Here is a 15,736-nt window from a genome sequence, read left to right as displayed (position 1 = left end):
GTATGCCAGGGTATTATAGGGTCAAAGTGTATGATTATTTTTGTAATTTTTTTTACTATATCTTGACATATTGTTATCCATAGAGATCCTATTCTTACTAGTAATGAATCAGTATACTTGTCTCCCCAACTTAAAAAAATTATTTCCTTTTTATTATGAATATGACAAACATCATCAAGCAAAAACATTTTCTTATAGAAAGAAGAGGAGAAGAAGATAGTTTTGAAACTGCTAATCTCAATCATGAACTTTAAGAAAGTATATATTAAATTCAACATAGCACCAGCACTTCATTGATTTATCTATATTGTTCTCTTCTAAACTTTCCTCTGAATTCTTAGTGGTTTTTTAAAAATGTTTCAGTAACTCTTTGTTTCTTTACTGGTATCATTCCTCCCACTCCCTGTAACTTTCTCTCACCTTCACCCTTTGAAATAAAAGCTCCATGCAACAAATGAACATCATCAAGAAAAACAGATGGACACACTAAAATATCCATTATTAAATTTTGTTGCAATTGATTATTTTTGCTAATTTGATGATTATGAGGCAATATCTCAGATTTTGATTTGTATATCTTTGATTCTGAGGCAGTTTTATTCAAGTGTTTATTAGCAATTTGTGTTTATTCTTTTGAAAACTACCCTTTCCTTTAAAAAAATAACTATCTTTAGTGAAAGTAAATTCTTTGTGAATCAAATTCTTCAAATCTATAAAAAGCATCATACCTGATACCAAATCTCATACAAAGAAATAAACTAAAAGAACACATGAAGAATCTTTGATTTTGTCAGCTTGGAGAATTCTTTGCATGGTGTTTTAGAAAGATCCTTGAATTTGAGATCTAGGTTCAAATCTTGGCTGGACCACTTATAATTTGTGCTATTTAAAGGAAGATCATTTTACGTCTCTATGATTCAGCTCTTCATCTATAAAACAAAGGACTTGGTTTCTGAAACTCATCTATGACTTTTAGGAGGCCTGAGGCTAGAGGTTGAGAACTTGCTCAGTCACACAATCTGTATCAGAGTTGGGCATAGCATTGGATCTACTCTGCCACACTTCCTTGATTAAACTATGGGCCAATACCTTATCTAATGGTCTCCCAAAATACCAGCCATAGCAAGGGTGGTTCACTGGACTAAAGGTTTTCTTTGTTCATCCATGCCATGGATTAGGATACTTTTTTCCTCTTAATCATCAGATTACATTAAGATATGATACATCTCTCCTGGGCCCTGGAGATCTGGGTTCCCCCAATTTGGGAAGTGGTAATTCCTTCTTTTAGTGCTCATGATCTGTTTTGCTTTTGTCTTGTAGCTTTCCAATGGAGCCAGGTTTCCACCAGTACCGCCATTCCATATCCCATGATTGGTCCGGGACTCCCGGAGAGGGGCCGGGTTGGGATCACCCAATTGCACATCTTTAGGAAGCTGTGTCACCGAGATTCCCGGCGGTCTGCCTTCTGCCAAAAATTGCAACTGCTTACCACTCCAGTGCGTTGGAGAAGCCCAACCCTAGAGCCATTGATCCAGTCAACCAAAGACTGGCAAGGAGGACTATCCAAAATACCCATCTCTAAGGCCTTTCAAGAAGATTTGTTAAAATCTAAGACAGTAGACAAACAAGAGGAGAAGGAAGAAGTGGTTTTTGCAGGCCCCACCCTGGTAACTCCTGAACAGAGTTCTACATCTAATTCAAGTTTCCAGGTGGACTTAGGCCTTGAACTTCAGGCAGAACCCCTCCAGTCCCCTGCCATGGAGAGGTAAAAGACACTGTTGGAATCTATTATGTGCAGAAATGACAGGAGTCAAGCAGTTCAGGGGATAGGGGTACTATAAAGTTCCTTCCTTATTTGGGAATCTGCCTTCCTTTGCCACTTGAAATAGTATATTATAACATGATCTTGTATGTTATTGTATCTATTGTATCTATTATATATATTATATTTTATATATATATTATATAATAATATATGATGTAACATGATAAGATATAATATAGGGTAGGATATAACATGATATAGTATAGTAGAGGATAGAATAGAATAGAATATATAGTGTAATAACATATATATGATATGCTGTAACATCATATAGTATATATGCCATGACATGATATAGGATAATATATATAACATGATTTAGTATAATATGGTATGATATTATAATGGTACAATCTGATATGATATATAGATAGCTCTTTTGAGGTTTCCAGGATTTATTATATAGTTTATCTCATTTGAGTCTCCCAACAACCCAGGGAGGCAGGGGCTATTCATAATTATTTATCAATAAGGAAACTGAGGCTGAGAAAGATGTAGCAACTTGCCCAGGGTCACATAGCTCATGAAGTAGGGGAGTTAGGATTCAAATTCAGATCTTCCTAAGTCTAAGCCTAACACTGTCCACTGTGCCACCTAGCTATTATTTAAAAAAGAGTGGTAGATCAAGAATGTTTGTCATAATAAAGAATTAGTGCACCAGGGAATAATATCACAGAGTATTTGGCTTAGGGTCCCTGAATTGAACCTCACCTCACTGGGGTGGGGGGGAAGTGAGGTTTTGGCTAGATTGCTCCTCAATCAATAGCGTTTCTCCAAGGCTTTGCTTTTCCTTTGTCAAGGTAGATAAGGACTCTAGTGCCTCATGAAAGGCAAGAGAGAAAGAAATAAAGAGAAGAGAAGAATTAATCCTTCACGTGGAGAATAATAGCTTTTGTTGGGTCAGGAAGGCAACAGTGGAACAGGTCACCCAGGTGGCCCCCTTGAGGCACAGAGAGGTGCTGCCAAGACCCTGGGGTTTCTGAAGAAGCTATTTGGTTCCAGGACTAGCTTTTCAGGCCTTAGGCTGCCCCTCTTCCAGTGCCTCATCTTGGCCTTTCTCCTCAGCAATGATTTTAACGTGAGTCCTCCCGGTCATGATGACATCAGCCGGGCTGACATGTACCGCTGGAAGGTCTCTGCCCAGGCCCCCTGCAGCTCCACCTGTTCCTCAGGTAGGTCCAAATGAGCAGTCTAGTGCTGAGCTCTGAGGGGAAGTGAGGGAGGGTTCTCTGGCCAATTTGTGGAGGGAGAAGTCTGCCTGGCTCTTGACCCATGGGGTTTTTCTCCTCTTCAAGGGCTGATTTGAACTGCAGACAGCCAAGTTCTGACTTTGTGAAGAATCTGGGACATTGATTTTGTCATGGGGGCTCATGGGTTCCCTGGTTAAAGGCCATCCTGATTATCCAGTAGGTATCAGCGCCTCCTATGCCATGTGTGTGCGTTATGATGGAGTGGAGGTGGACGAGGCCTACTGTGATGCTGTGACTCGTCCAGAGCCTGCTTATGAGCTCTGCATGGGGAGAGATTGTCAACCCAGGTAAGCTCCCTGGGAAGACAAATGCCAGGATGGGGCAGTGTCGTGGGTAGGAGGGCAAGAATTGGAGTGGAGAGAGAGCGAGATGAGGCAAGTGTGACGCTGGGTTAGAGTCAGGAAAATCCTGGGTTCCAATGTTGCCCTAAAAACTTGAAAAAGTCATAGGTTCATAGATGGAGAGTTCAAGGGGATCTTAGAGATCATCTAACCTCTTCATTTTGCAAATGAGCCCTCATCGACTCCCTGGGCCTCAGTTTCCTCATTTATCAAATGAAGATAATAGTATTAGCCACCTCTTAGAGTTGCTGTGGGGATCAAATGATATAATTCTTGCAAAGTGCTTTACCTGCCTAGAGGCATTGTGTAAATATCAGCTGCTATTGTACTGTTGCTTCTCCTCTTCCTTTTCTTTTCCTCCTCCCCTCCTTCTTTTTCTTCCTCCCTCTCTCCCTTTCCCTCCTTCTCCTCATGACTGAAAAACAACTGAACAACAAAAATGCGGCAAGCATTGTACTAAGCACTCTACGATTATTATCTCATTTGATCTTCATAAAAATCCTAGGGAATTGGTATTATTATTATTATTATTATTCTTCCTATTTTACAGATGAAGAACTGTCTTGTATAGAGAGTTATAGATACCTCTGTCCTTAGCTCCCTACTATTATGTAAAGACTTAACATAATGCTATTTTTTTTCAAAAGAGACCCTTTGTCAGCCTTTTGGCCCCCCTAACATCAGAAATTTAACTAGGGTAAGGTGATTAGTGCTTTGTCTAGGGGTGCTGGAATTTAAAAGAGTACTAACAACAAATTCTTAATGTAAAGGGATAATGGGGATTCTTATTATATAATAAATTGATAGGAAGCTTTCAAATATCTTGATAGAATCTATCCTCCTTCTTCTTCCTCCATCCCAACATATTTGGGCCTGTATATCAAATGAGCTCCTCTCTAACCCTTTCTCACCTTGTTCTCCCCCATGAGTGATTTCTCCCTTTGAGTCCCAGGGTCTCTTCCCTAAAAGCTGAATTTGTCTTAAAATGTTGCTTTGATAATGTGGTTTGTATGCTTGCCCTAAGGACCCCAGATGCTTATTATCTCTCTACTCATGTTGCCTCTAGGTTCCAGACCCTTACATACATCATGGTTTTGCTTTTGACCCCCAATTTCATGCTTTATTGGTTTTTGCTTTTCTTTTTTTAACAGTTAAAAGACTGTGGTCCTCAAAGACAATCATGACTCCTAATGCAATCATGTTACTTCACAAACTACATTGTACGTTCTTTGAGAGCAGGGTCTATGTCTTCCCATTTATTTATTTATTTATTCCACAAGCATTTACTGGGCACTTACTATCTACTCAAATCTGGAAAAGGCACTGCTGCGTATTTTATTATTTTAGCCTCATGCATCTAGCAGTGTTCTGCATATAGTAGAGTTTAGCTCACTCTTGCTTGCTGACCTAATGATTGTTAAATGTGCAATTCTGCCCCATGACTTCTTATTTATTTATTCATTTATCCATTTATTCATTCATTCATTCATTCATTTATTTTTGCAAGACAATGGGCTTATGACTTGCCCAAGGTCACACAGCTAAGTATTAAATATTAAGTGTCTGAGGCCAGATTTGGACTCAGGTCTTCCTGACTTCAGGGTCAGTGCTCTATCCACTGCATCACCTGCCCCATGAATTCTTTTTTTTAAAAGTTTTTTTTCCAAGGCAAATGGGGGTGAAGTGACTTTCCCAAGGCCACACACTTAGGTGATTATTAAGTGTCTGAGGCCAGATTTGAGCTCAGGTACTCCTGACTCCAGTGCTCTATCCACTGCGCAACCTGGCCACCCCCACCATAATTTCTTTTTTTTTTCCCACCCTGATTTCTTAATCGAAGTAGCATATACCCTTGACAGATCCTTGCAGCAAGGTTTAACATGCTAGGATTAACTATAAACTAACTTACCCAAAAGTGGTAAGCTTTGGGGAAGGACCAATATTCAGTGCATGGAGCTGAGCTAGTCAGATCATCACCTGTTAAGTGACTGAATAAAGGGTCAAAGGGAGAAATTTTCCAGGGAAAGTTAAGCAAGAAGATAAGACAACTTCTTCAATAGAATTTGAGGATTGAGGAAATGCACTATCTGTATTCTGCAGGAGATGACTAGTAACCTCTAAAGGCCTCTTGCTAGGATCGGAGCATTATTGTTGATAAGCTGTTTCAATTGGGGTTTTCTTAGCAAAGATGCTAGAGAGGTTTGCTATTTCCTTTTCCAGCTCATTTTACAGATGAGGAAACTGAGGCAAACAGGGTTGAGGGATTTGCCCAGGTTCACACAGCTAGTAAGTAGCTGGGGCCAGATTTGAACTCGGGTCCTTTTGACTCCAGGCCTGATACTCTATGCACTATTGCACCACCTTGAAGGAATGCTAAAGGTTATCCAGTCTAGTCTCCATGATTTGAGTTGGGACATCCAAATGTACAAAGATAAAAAGTGGCAGGACCAGGATTGGAACCCAGACCCTTTGACACTGAAGCCAGAATTCTTTCTATGGGTCCATCCTACTGCTCTTCCCCCTGCCTCTCTGAGCCTGAGGTTTTGCTGGTGCCATGTCTCTCCTGAAATCCATGGCTCAGCCCCTTCTGGGTCTGTGAATTGTCTATTTTTCTTTATGTGGAGGTGGGAGACAAGTCGTTGGAGTGAGTGCTCAAGGACCTGTGGGGAAGGGCGCCAGGCCCGCACCGTCCGTTGCTGGAGGATGTTGGCTCCTGGCTTTGACAGCTCGGTCTATGATGAGTTATGTGTGGCAGCTGGATTGGCACGGCCTGTGGAAAAGAAGACATGTAGGAACAAAGTCTGTGGCCCTCAGTGGGAACTCTCTGAATGGTCTGAGGTATGGCCATGCCTTAAGTTTGACATCCTTGGAGTGAGTGGTCTGGGGACTTGGCAGGGGGTGGGGGGCAATGTTGCTTACTAGACTTTTTCACAGACCTTAGAATTTCCTTGTGACCCTGAATTCACTTCACTTTGACCATGATCACTGAAGCCCTTTACTTGGGGGATGTGGAAGGTGTTTTCAGATGATGAATTAATTTTCTTTAAAAAGAGGAGCACTCTGTTTCTATCTTTGTAATTGTGTGGTGAGCAGGAAAGAATCAGACAAATAAAAAACTGAATAAGGAGCAAGAGAACACACATCTACCTCCTTAACTGTATTAAGATGACTTTACTCAGTAAAAGAAAGTGAGAATATATAACTTTAGGATTTACTCCCATCCTTGCTCTGCTTGGTTTGTATGTGGGATGTGGTGTTGATGGTGATACTGGATCTCTGACCAGAATAAAAGTGATTTATTTACTGTAACCATAATTTGTGTCATCTTGCCTCTCCTGCCCTCTTCTTCCATGGGGCCCAGTGCTCAGCCCGATGTGGAGGTCAAGGAACCATGAAGAGAGAAGTGCGCTGTTCTGTGGGGTTGAAATTGTGTAATGAAGCCACAAAGCCAGTTGGTGAGAAGGAGTGCTTGGGGCCACCCTGCAGTCGACAGTGGACTGCTTCTGATTGGGGACCGGTGAGTCCAACTTGCCAATGCTTTTTTTCTTCCATCAGCCTTTTGTGATCCTTGGGGGAATATCTATATCTATCCATAAAAATATCTATCGATCGATCGATCGATAGAAGGATGGATGACTGGAAGAAGTGAAGTCTCAATTGAAGATGACTGAGTCAGAGGCGATCTCTACCCACCTAACCTCTAGTTTCAGTTCAGTGAACTCAATACCCCACAGTCTGAAGCTTTTTCCCCTTTCAAAGGAAACAAAGGTTTTCTGTGAGGGAGTGGGGCATAATGAAGGTTCCCCTCAAATGTTCCCCAATAGAAAAGGAATAGTTTGAAGAATCATTAGATAAATAAGGACAAATATCTTTTGCTAGTTAAGTACTACCAATGAGAACTATATAATAGAGAATGAGAAAGCAAACTAAGGTATGATCAGAGCTCTATGTTGTTTCCTCAAAGCTCGCAAATGACCCACCCATTGATCCCATGTTTCTCCAAGTGCTCAGGTGCCTGTGGTGAGGGACGGATGAGCCGAATCATCTCATGTCGAAATTTGGAGGGGAAGGTGATCTCAGGTTCCCAGTGTGACCTGGCCACAAAGCCACTAGCTGTATACCCCTGTGGGGGCTGGAACTGCCCTGCCCACTGGGTGGAACAAGGGTGGGAACAGGTGAGTCTCAGAAAGTATCCCTTTGTGTGGGAAGTTGCCTGCTTTTCGGAGGTAAGACGGTGGCAGCTTGAAGGTAGCTCGGGGCACCTTGACCTAGTGATATGAAGGGAAAGTTTCAAGATGAGGACTGGCTGCCTTTTAGAAGTGACATTGAGTTTTCTACTTATGGAGGAATCAGGGTGACCTGAGAAATCAAGATGATTTTATATTACTTGTCACCCTGTTGGGATAAGCCTGGAGAGACATGAGATAGATGACCATATTAATATGACCTAAATATGGGGACTGGCATTCTTCTGGGGATGCTGGTAGTAGAGATGTGGCTTGGGCAAGCAATCTAATTGTGTGTCTTTTTACCTTTTTTGGAGACTTGGGGGAAAGTGGTGAATCAGATAGGAGTGCTTTGTCAAAGGTAGAAATTTCAGGAAATTTCCACTAGAGGGCGAGTATCATTCCTCTGTCTGGATGGTTTTCTTTTCATCTTTCCTTTGGACTTCCCAGAAGATAAAGGAAACAGGTTTACCCTCTAGAGCTCATCTAATTTCCTTATATTGTTCTGCTCCAAAAATGGTTACCTCTATTCACTGGTTTCTAAACTTTGCTTTTCTAGCCCTTGGCTTGCTTCTTCATCCCCTGCCAGCCCTCCCTCTGGGAATTTGGAGTGCCTTTCAGTAAATCATTTTATCCTCTCTCTGCCATAGTTTTCTTATCTCTAGTTTGAAACTGAGTTCCTTCGAATTCTAATTTTTTAATACTCTAAATAGTCCTAAATCAAGGACAGAATGATACACTTAAGAAGCATCACTACTCCATGGTTTGAAGCTTATTCCCCTTTCAAAGGAAACTTAAGGGTTTTTTTGTTTTTTATGTTTTTGCAAGGCAAACGGGGTTAAGTGGTTTGCCCAAGGCCACACAGCTAGGGCAATTATTAAGTGTCTGAGACTGGATTTGAACCCAGGTACTCCTGACTCCAGGGCTGGTGCTTTATCCACTATGCCACCTAGCCACCCCAACTTAAGGTTTTTCTGTGAGGGAGATGGGCATAGTGAAGTCCCCCATCAAATATTCCCCAGAGGATGAAGAATGATTTGAGGAATCATTAGACAAATAAGGACAAATTTGTAAGAACAACTATCTTTTGCTAGTTAAGTTTTATCAATGAGAGTTACTTAAGAGTTAATGAGAAAGCAAGCTAAGTGTGGTCAGAACTCTGTTATGATCCCAGTGAATCAGACAGAGTTGGCAAGGCCAAGGGGTATGGTTCAGGTAATGGACCAGATGAATGTTGAAGATCCTTCTTGTCCATGTGTTCTAACCAACAGTCCTTAACCCAGAAGTCAAGAAAGCAAGTGACTAGTCATTTTATAAATTTTACTGAGTCAGGAAATATCATGATTAAAGTACTAAGCACTATCATGGATCCTACCATCTACTACCTGTGTGACCTTGGGCAAGTTACTTAATCTCTTGGGTCTCAGTTTCCCCATCTGAAAAGTAGAGTTAGAATAAATGATTCTAGGGGCCCTTTTAGTTATATATCTTGGATGTGAGATGTTGGATGGCATTAAATGGAAAGAAAACAAAAACCACAGTCTAGCCCTCTTCAGAAGCTTCCTTTCTTCAGATCAAGACCCAGACAAAGTATTGTCAGATTTATCTCCCAATATTTAGTTTCTTTCCAAATCCACCTTCTCATCATTTCTTTTTTCATTTTTATTTTGATTTTTTTTAAAGGTTTGGACTATGACACTTTCTGAGTTGGTGGGGAGAAGGGAATGAGGAGAAGGGTTTCTGGGCATTGAGACAAGTCATATCAAACAGTCATCAAGCATTTATTAAACATCTATGTCCTGGGCATCATGCTAAATCTGGGGATACAAAGAATGACATGTCCTGCCCCCCCTCAATCCCTGCCCTCATAGAGCTCACAGTCTAATGCAACAATATACAAACAGCTCTGTTCAAATAGTCTATAGTAGAGAAAAATAGGAGTTAATCTCAGAGTGACTGGAAAAAGCTTTTTGTAGAAGGTGGGACCCCAACTGAGACTCGAAGGAAGCTAGAGAAGCCAGAAGATCACAGCGAGGAGAGAGAGTTCTAGATTTAAGGAACAGTCTGTGAAAATGTCCAAGAGTTAGGAAACAGTGATTCCAGGACCAATCAGGAATCCAGGGTCACTGAACCCTCAGAGTAAGTGGGAGAGGGCAATAAGGTATGTGAAGACTGGAAAGGAAGGAAGGGGGTCAGGTGATAAAAGACTTTAAAAGCCAAACAAGAGAATTTTATCTTTGATTCTGGAAGCAATAGAATCTTTGGAATTTATTGAGTGTATATATGGGTGGGAGGAGAAGGGAGATTACATGATACTTGTTTAAGGTTTTTTCCAACTGTGACAGAAATTAGCAGACTTGCTATTTCCCCATCATTAGATTGTAGACTCAAGGGCAGGGACTGTTTTGTTTTAGCCTTTGTTGTACCAAGCACTTAGGAAGGTACATGACACATTAAAAAAAAATGCTTATTGTTCTGAACCTGTGATCTTATTGGTTTGAGGACTTTCTGGCATGGAAACTCCCTCCCATAATGCCGATCAACAGCTCATCTGTACTTGGATTCCTCTGGAGCTGCTGGCAGTAGAAATATGGCTTGGGTCAGAAGTGTGTCCAATTGCATTTTCTCCTCTTTACTCTTTTTTGGAGACTTTGGGGGGAAGTGGTGAAACAGGCAGGAGAGCTTAGTAAGGATCAAAAGGGGCAATTTCAGGAAATGATGTCTTAGCCTATATGATTTTCTTTCCTACCTCCCCTTGAACTTCCCAGATGTGGGTAGCAGGCTTACCCTTTAGCTCATTCAATTTCATTGTATTCTGCTCCAAGAATGATCATCTTTACTCTTCAATTCTTTGGTTTCTAGATTCTGCCTTTCTAGTCACTTTTCTATGCCTTTGATTTCAACTCCTGCCAATCCACCCTCTAGGTCCCTTCATCTCTCTGAAACACTCTCCTTAGCTCTATGATGAGACTGAGTTGGACTAGTTCACTTCTCCTCTTATTGTAATTTAGAGAACTGCTTGGGACAGTGAGAGGTCAAAGAACTTGTCAATGGTCTACACAGTTTTTGCATCAGAGACAGGACTTTATCTAGTCAGGTCTTTCTGACTCCAAGGCTGGCTTTCTATCCTCTAGACCATGCTGCTTCTCCCCCTAGTACTACTGTGGCTTTAATAAAAGTTGTTGAATTAATGAAAGAATGAGTGAGTGAATAGAGCGATATATGGGAGGATAAGGTCAGGTGAAAGAGGCCAGGTGTTTTCAGATAAAGAAATTAGAAGTCACATGAGAAAATACTCATCAGTATTGATTAGAGATATGCAAATTAAAATAACTATATTAATATACCATCTATAACATTGGCTAATGTGACAGAAAAGGAAATGATAAATGTTGGATTGGGAAAACTGGCATATTAATGCATTGTTGGTGAAATTGTGAACTGATTCAGTCATTCTGGAAAGCAATTTGGAATCATACCCAAAGGGCTATTAAACTGTGCATACCCTTTGATCCAGCAATACCAGTACTAGATTTCTATGCTAAAGAAATCATAAAGAGAAAAGGATCTACATGTACAAACAAATTTATAATAGGTCTTTTTGTGGTAGCAAAGAATTAGAAATTGAGAGGTTGCCCATCAAATTGGAGAAGAACTAAATAAGTTGTGATATATGAATGTAATGGAATATTATTGTTCTATAAGAAACCATGAGCAGATGAATTGCAGAAAAATATCAAAAGACTTATATGAACTGATGCTGAGTGAAGTGAGCAGAACCAGGAGAACATTGTACACATTAACAGCAACTTTGTGTGAAGATCAAATAGGATAATCTTAGTTCCTCTCAGCAAAAGAGTATCCAAAGACAATTCCAAAAAATTTATGATGGAAAATGCCATCTATATCCAGAAAAAAAAAACAACTATGAAGTCTGATTGCAGATCAAAGCATACTATTTTTACTTTAAAAAATTTGTTCTTTTCTTTTTTGTGGGTTTTTCCCCTTTATCTCTGATTCTTCTTTCATACAGTGATTAATATGGAATTATGTTCAACATGATTCTGCATTTAAAACCTGTCTTGTTTGCTGTCTTGGAGAGGGGGAGGGACAGAGAAAAATTTGGAATTCAAAATTTTACAAAAATGAATGTTGAAAACTATCTTTTCAAGTAATGGGCTGGGGAAAATACTAGTAAGCTAAAAAACATAAGATTGGGGAGAAATGATGTCTAAACAATCCCAGGTTGGGGCTATGTTTCTCCTGGTTGAAAATTTGCCAATTCCTGTTGGAGACATTGTACCCCAGGAAGCACAAGACACCGAGGCATTTCGTAGTTGACTAATTATAGGGGCACCAGGTCTTGCTGCTTCCAGGGCACTTACTTCTCTTTACCTTTTAACCCTAGTGCAATGCCACCTGTGGCCGTGGTGTAAAGGTCCGGAGGGTGCTATGTGCAGGATTGGAGAATGGAGTATTCCGTGAGTACCCTGAAGGGAACTGTGATGTTTCCCAGAAACCTGAGGTTCAGGCACCTTGCTTCAAGAGACCCTGCTCCATGTGGTTCACCACAGCCTGGTCTCAGGTAAGGAGATATGGAGGGAGACTAATGAGCAGTGGCAAAAGAGTAGAGAATATAGCTAGAAGGAGAAGGGTAGAGGGGGGATTTCAGAGGAATGGGGTTAGGATGGAGGTAGGTTCCTGCCACCATTATTTTTATCTTCCCCATTAGTGGAGTTTAGATAAAAGTTTGGTAGGTTTGAAGTCTTTTTCAAATTCCAGCACTGCCACTTCCTTTGTGATCTCTGTGTTACCTGGTGCAAACCACTGGCAAATTGCCTTTCTGAGCCTTGGTTTACTCATCTGTAAAATGAGGGTTTGGGTCATTGCCCCATCAAGTCCTGCCCAGATCTAAGTCCATGATCCTTTGGTCTTAAAGTGTTTGCCACCATGATTTGAGACGCTAAAATAGAGTAAAGGTAAAGTGAAGGCCCATCTCTCTCATTGCTCTTTCTTCTGAATGGGACTCAAAACAGGGCTGATTTTCTTTTTTTTGCCAGTCACTCAGTCCTCAGGGGAGAATTAAAGACCTCTGAGTTCCGAGTGGTGCAAACATCTTTGTAGTACTCTATGCAGAGGGCAAGGTATCCTTGTAAGGTGAGGCAAGATTTCTCTTCTGATGGGACAGACTTGTGCTTTGGAAAATTGCAGAAACATGATGAATTTTGGGATGGGTTGAGGACTCTAGAAGGGATGATGAATCTTAGATTTGATGATGCTCCAGGAAATATGAATCAGTCAATGAAATTTATTAAGCATTTGCTATATGACTATGCTAGGGGCTAGAGATACAAACAGAGGCCTCCTCAACAGGAGGAAGACGCCCATGAGCATGGGTAGTCTGAGGGAGGGCACTTTGGTTCAGGAAGTTATTAGGATGGTGAGGGGTGATCGAGGAGGAGACTGACAGACCTGTATCTACAATTTTGCCCCCTTAACCAACGCTTCTTGCTTCTCCTCCCCTCTCCCACTTGGGCTATGGACAGTGCAGTAAGACTTGTGGTGTGGGACTGAGACTACGAGAGGTCAAGTGTTACCAAGGAGAGGAGTTGGGTCAGGGATGTGACCTGAATTCCAAGCCTGAGGTCAAGCAGACATGCCAGGTCCAACTGTGTCCTACGGAGGCACCAGGTGAGGGCTCAGGGAGAGTGGCTGCTGCCTTGGGGCATGAGGCAGGCAGTGGGGCTGGGGCTGCTCAATTGTTTCCTCATGACCTGATTTCTGTTGTATAGATGAAGACTGTGAGGACAAAGCCACTGCCAACTGTGCCCTGGTGCTGAAGGTGAAGCTGTGCACACACTGGTACTACCGAAAAGCCTGTTGTGGTGCCTGCCGTGGTAAAGTTCTCTGACTTGGCAAAGGGCTGGGCTGGGACCTACTTCTTACCAGATGGTAGGTATGAAAGCTTTCACACAAAAAAGGTCACTTGTTTCTCTAGGATGGTAGAGCATAGATTTAGAGCTAGAAGGGGCCTTAGAGGCCAGCTCCCTCTTTTTACAAATGAAGAAACTGAGGTATATTGAACCCAGGTTTCCCTGACTTTAAGTCTGGCGCCCTATTCACAACTCAGCATAGCTTCACAAACCATGCTGTCTCTCTAGTTTCTCTTTAACCAGGAAGGTTTTGTAGGCACCTCTCGCCCTTCTTGCAAACTTTCCCTGATAAACTACCTATTGATGTTAATCTCTTACCAAAGACATTATTCTTTTACCTTTCTTTCAACAGCCTGGAAATAATGGAACTGGATTGTTTGGTTTTACTGTGTCCTAATGGGGGTGGTGACTGTGACCTGGAGTTATTGAGGGAGAAACACACCAAAATGACAAGAGGAAAGAAATGGAGGAAGATCTGTCCCTTGTCCCCTGGCCTTCATCCCACAGCTTTTTGTAACCTCTGGTTGCAAGCTCAGTAACACACTTTAAAAATCCCATTTCACAATAAAACCATGGATCTCATTTGGGTAAGAGACTGAGTTGGTTTGTTTACAGAAGCGGGTGAGAACAGATTGTTGTGTTTGATGGATTGGAGTGGAAGGTTCTGTGGGGGGAGGATAATGGGGAGGGAAGGAGGGGAATGAATCTCAATTAATCTAAACCAAGGCAAACCTTAGTGAACTCTGAAGGATACGGGTCAGTGCTCATCTTGTATTTCAAATTTTCAATTTATTTTTGATGTCCAACCTTGATTTACATCCAAGTGGGACAGGACTGAAGTGATCCCCACATCCTTGTACTCATTTAGGATGTGACTTAAAAAATGTAAAAAAAAAAAAAACCCTCCCAGATCTGCAGAGGGATTATGTGGAATTCTTATCCATTGTGCAGCTCATCCCCACTAGGTCAGCATGTTCTCAGTCTTTTAGCTACCTGAGTGAAGGCAAAGGAGAGAAGCTAGAGGAGATATGATCAGGGCAGGAACCCCTAAAGGTGAGGGTAGGCTTAGGCATAGAGGTTAGAGGTGAGACTTAAGAACCTTTTCCATTCCCCAAACTTAGATTAGGATTAAGTTGGTCAGGCTGAAAGGAGGAACAAATTAGTTCTTTTTGAAGATGGGAGGGTACAATGAACAGCCCCATATATAGTGTCATATTATAGGTGCATCATCTGGGATCTTTCTCCTGAAAGCAAGAAGGAAATAAAGAGGAGCTCCTTGTGGGGATGGGGGATAGGAGGGCAGATCTGCAGAATGGGCAGGGTCTTGGTACCATTGGTCAGAGGCTGTTAATAACTGATTGGCTCAGTGACTGATGCCAAGAACCAGACAGGAGTGAGGGGCCTGGCAGTTAAAGCCACCTACCTTAACTGGTTCACACCAGGGGCCGACTAAATGTGGAGATGCTAAAGAGTACTACTATCTGTAATTGGAAAGTCAGACCATTTCTGTTTTACTTAGAATTTTAAAGATCACCATATTTATCTTAATGTTCTCCGCATCTCCTTAAACAACACAGGGGTCAGTGGATTATGTCAGTCAACACAATTAACAAGAAATCTCAATTAATTTGAAAATATTTATAAGGTGCCAAGGAAGAATTTCAGAGAAGAAAACCTTATCCTTTTAAAATGACAAAATATATCCCTCACAGAGCAAGGATGCCCTCCTTCCTAGACCTTCAGTATCTATGTCCCAAGGCAGAACGATTTCAGGTAGCCCCTGCCATGTTTCTTATTATTCAGTTGGCAGCACTGGACCCTGCCCTCCACTTTTGCTAATACATGGTTTGGATGAGATGGGGCCTCTCAAAAGTCAAAATATGGAGCTGGGGGGCATTCAATAAAAGTGTGAGTTGAATTAAATACATAGTAAGGGCCTTGGTCATTCCTTAGTCCTAAACCATTTACAGAATTTCTCAAGGGCATCTGCTCCAAAAACACAAGCCCAGGGATGAGCCCTTTTAGAGACAGGCCTTCAGACCTCAGTGAGATTAGATGATGATGTTGCAAATAGAGGATTATGATTATTGTGTGAAGCAGTTGTGTTGCTCAATGACCGGATGTCCTCAGAATGTTTCACAATGTAGGATCTGGTCTCCAC

General features: G+C 41.5%; 1 protein-coding gene across 2 annotated transcripts in view; it reads left to right on the top strand.

Moving 5' to 3' along the window:
* Positions 1 to 14,157, top strand: part of LOC141512845 (ADAMTS-like protein 2) — a 52,611-nt gene extending 38,454 nt beyond the window's left edge. The window contains exons 10-19 of one of the 2 annotated variants that reach the window (XM_074222157.1): positions 1,321 to 1,765; positions 2,891 to 2,997; positions 3,236 to 3,362; positions 6,041 to 6,254; positions 6,778 to 6,933; positions 7,421 to 7,591; positions 12,051 to 12,227; positions 13,189 to 13,333; positions 13,435 to 13,594; positions 13,928 to 14,157. In XM_074222157.1, coding sequence (XP_074078258.1) covers positions 1,321 to 1,765; positions 2,891 to 2,997; positions 3,236 to 3,362; positions 6,041 to 6,254; positions 6,778 to 6,933; positions 7,421 to 7,591; positions 12,051 to 12,227; positions 13,189 to 13,333; positions 13,435 to 13,553 — 1,661 coding nt within the window. In that variant the 3' untranslated portion in view covers positions 13,554 to 13,594; positions 13,928 to 14,157. Of the gene's footprint in view, positions 1 to 1,320; positions 1,766 to 2,890; positions 2,998 to 3,232; positions 3,363 to 6,040; positions 6,255 to 6,777; positions 6,934 to 7,420; positions 7,592 to 12,050; positions 12,228 to 13,188; positions 13,334 to 13,434; positions 13,595 to 13,927 lie in introns of both variants that reach the window. The other variant, XM_074222158.1, reaches the window with a different exon arrangement.
* The last annotated feature ends 1,579 nt before the right edge of the window (positions 14,158 to 15,736 follow it).

This window comes from Macrotis lagotis, chromosome 2 (assembly GCF_037893015.1).
Source record: "Macrotis lagotis isolate mMagLag1 chromosome 2, bilby.v1.9.chrom.fasta, whole genome shotgun sequence".
NCBI lineage: Eukaryota > Metazoa > Chordata > Mammalia > Peramelemorphia > Peramelidae > Macrotis > Macrotis lagotis.
This window is presented reverse-complemented; position numbering and strand designations above follow the sequence as displayed.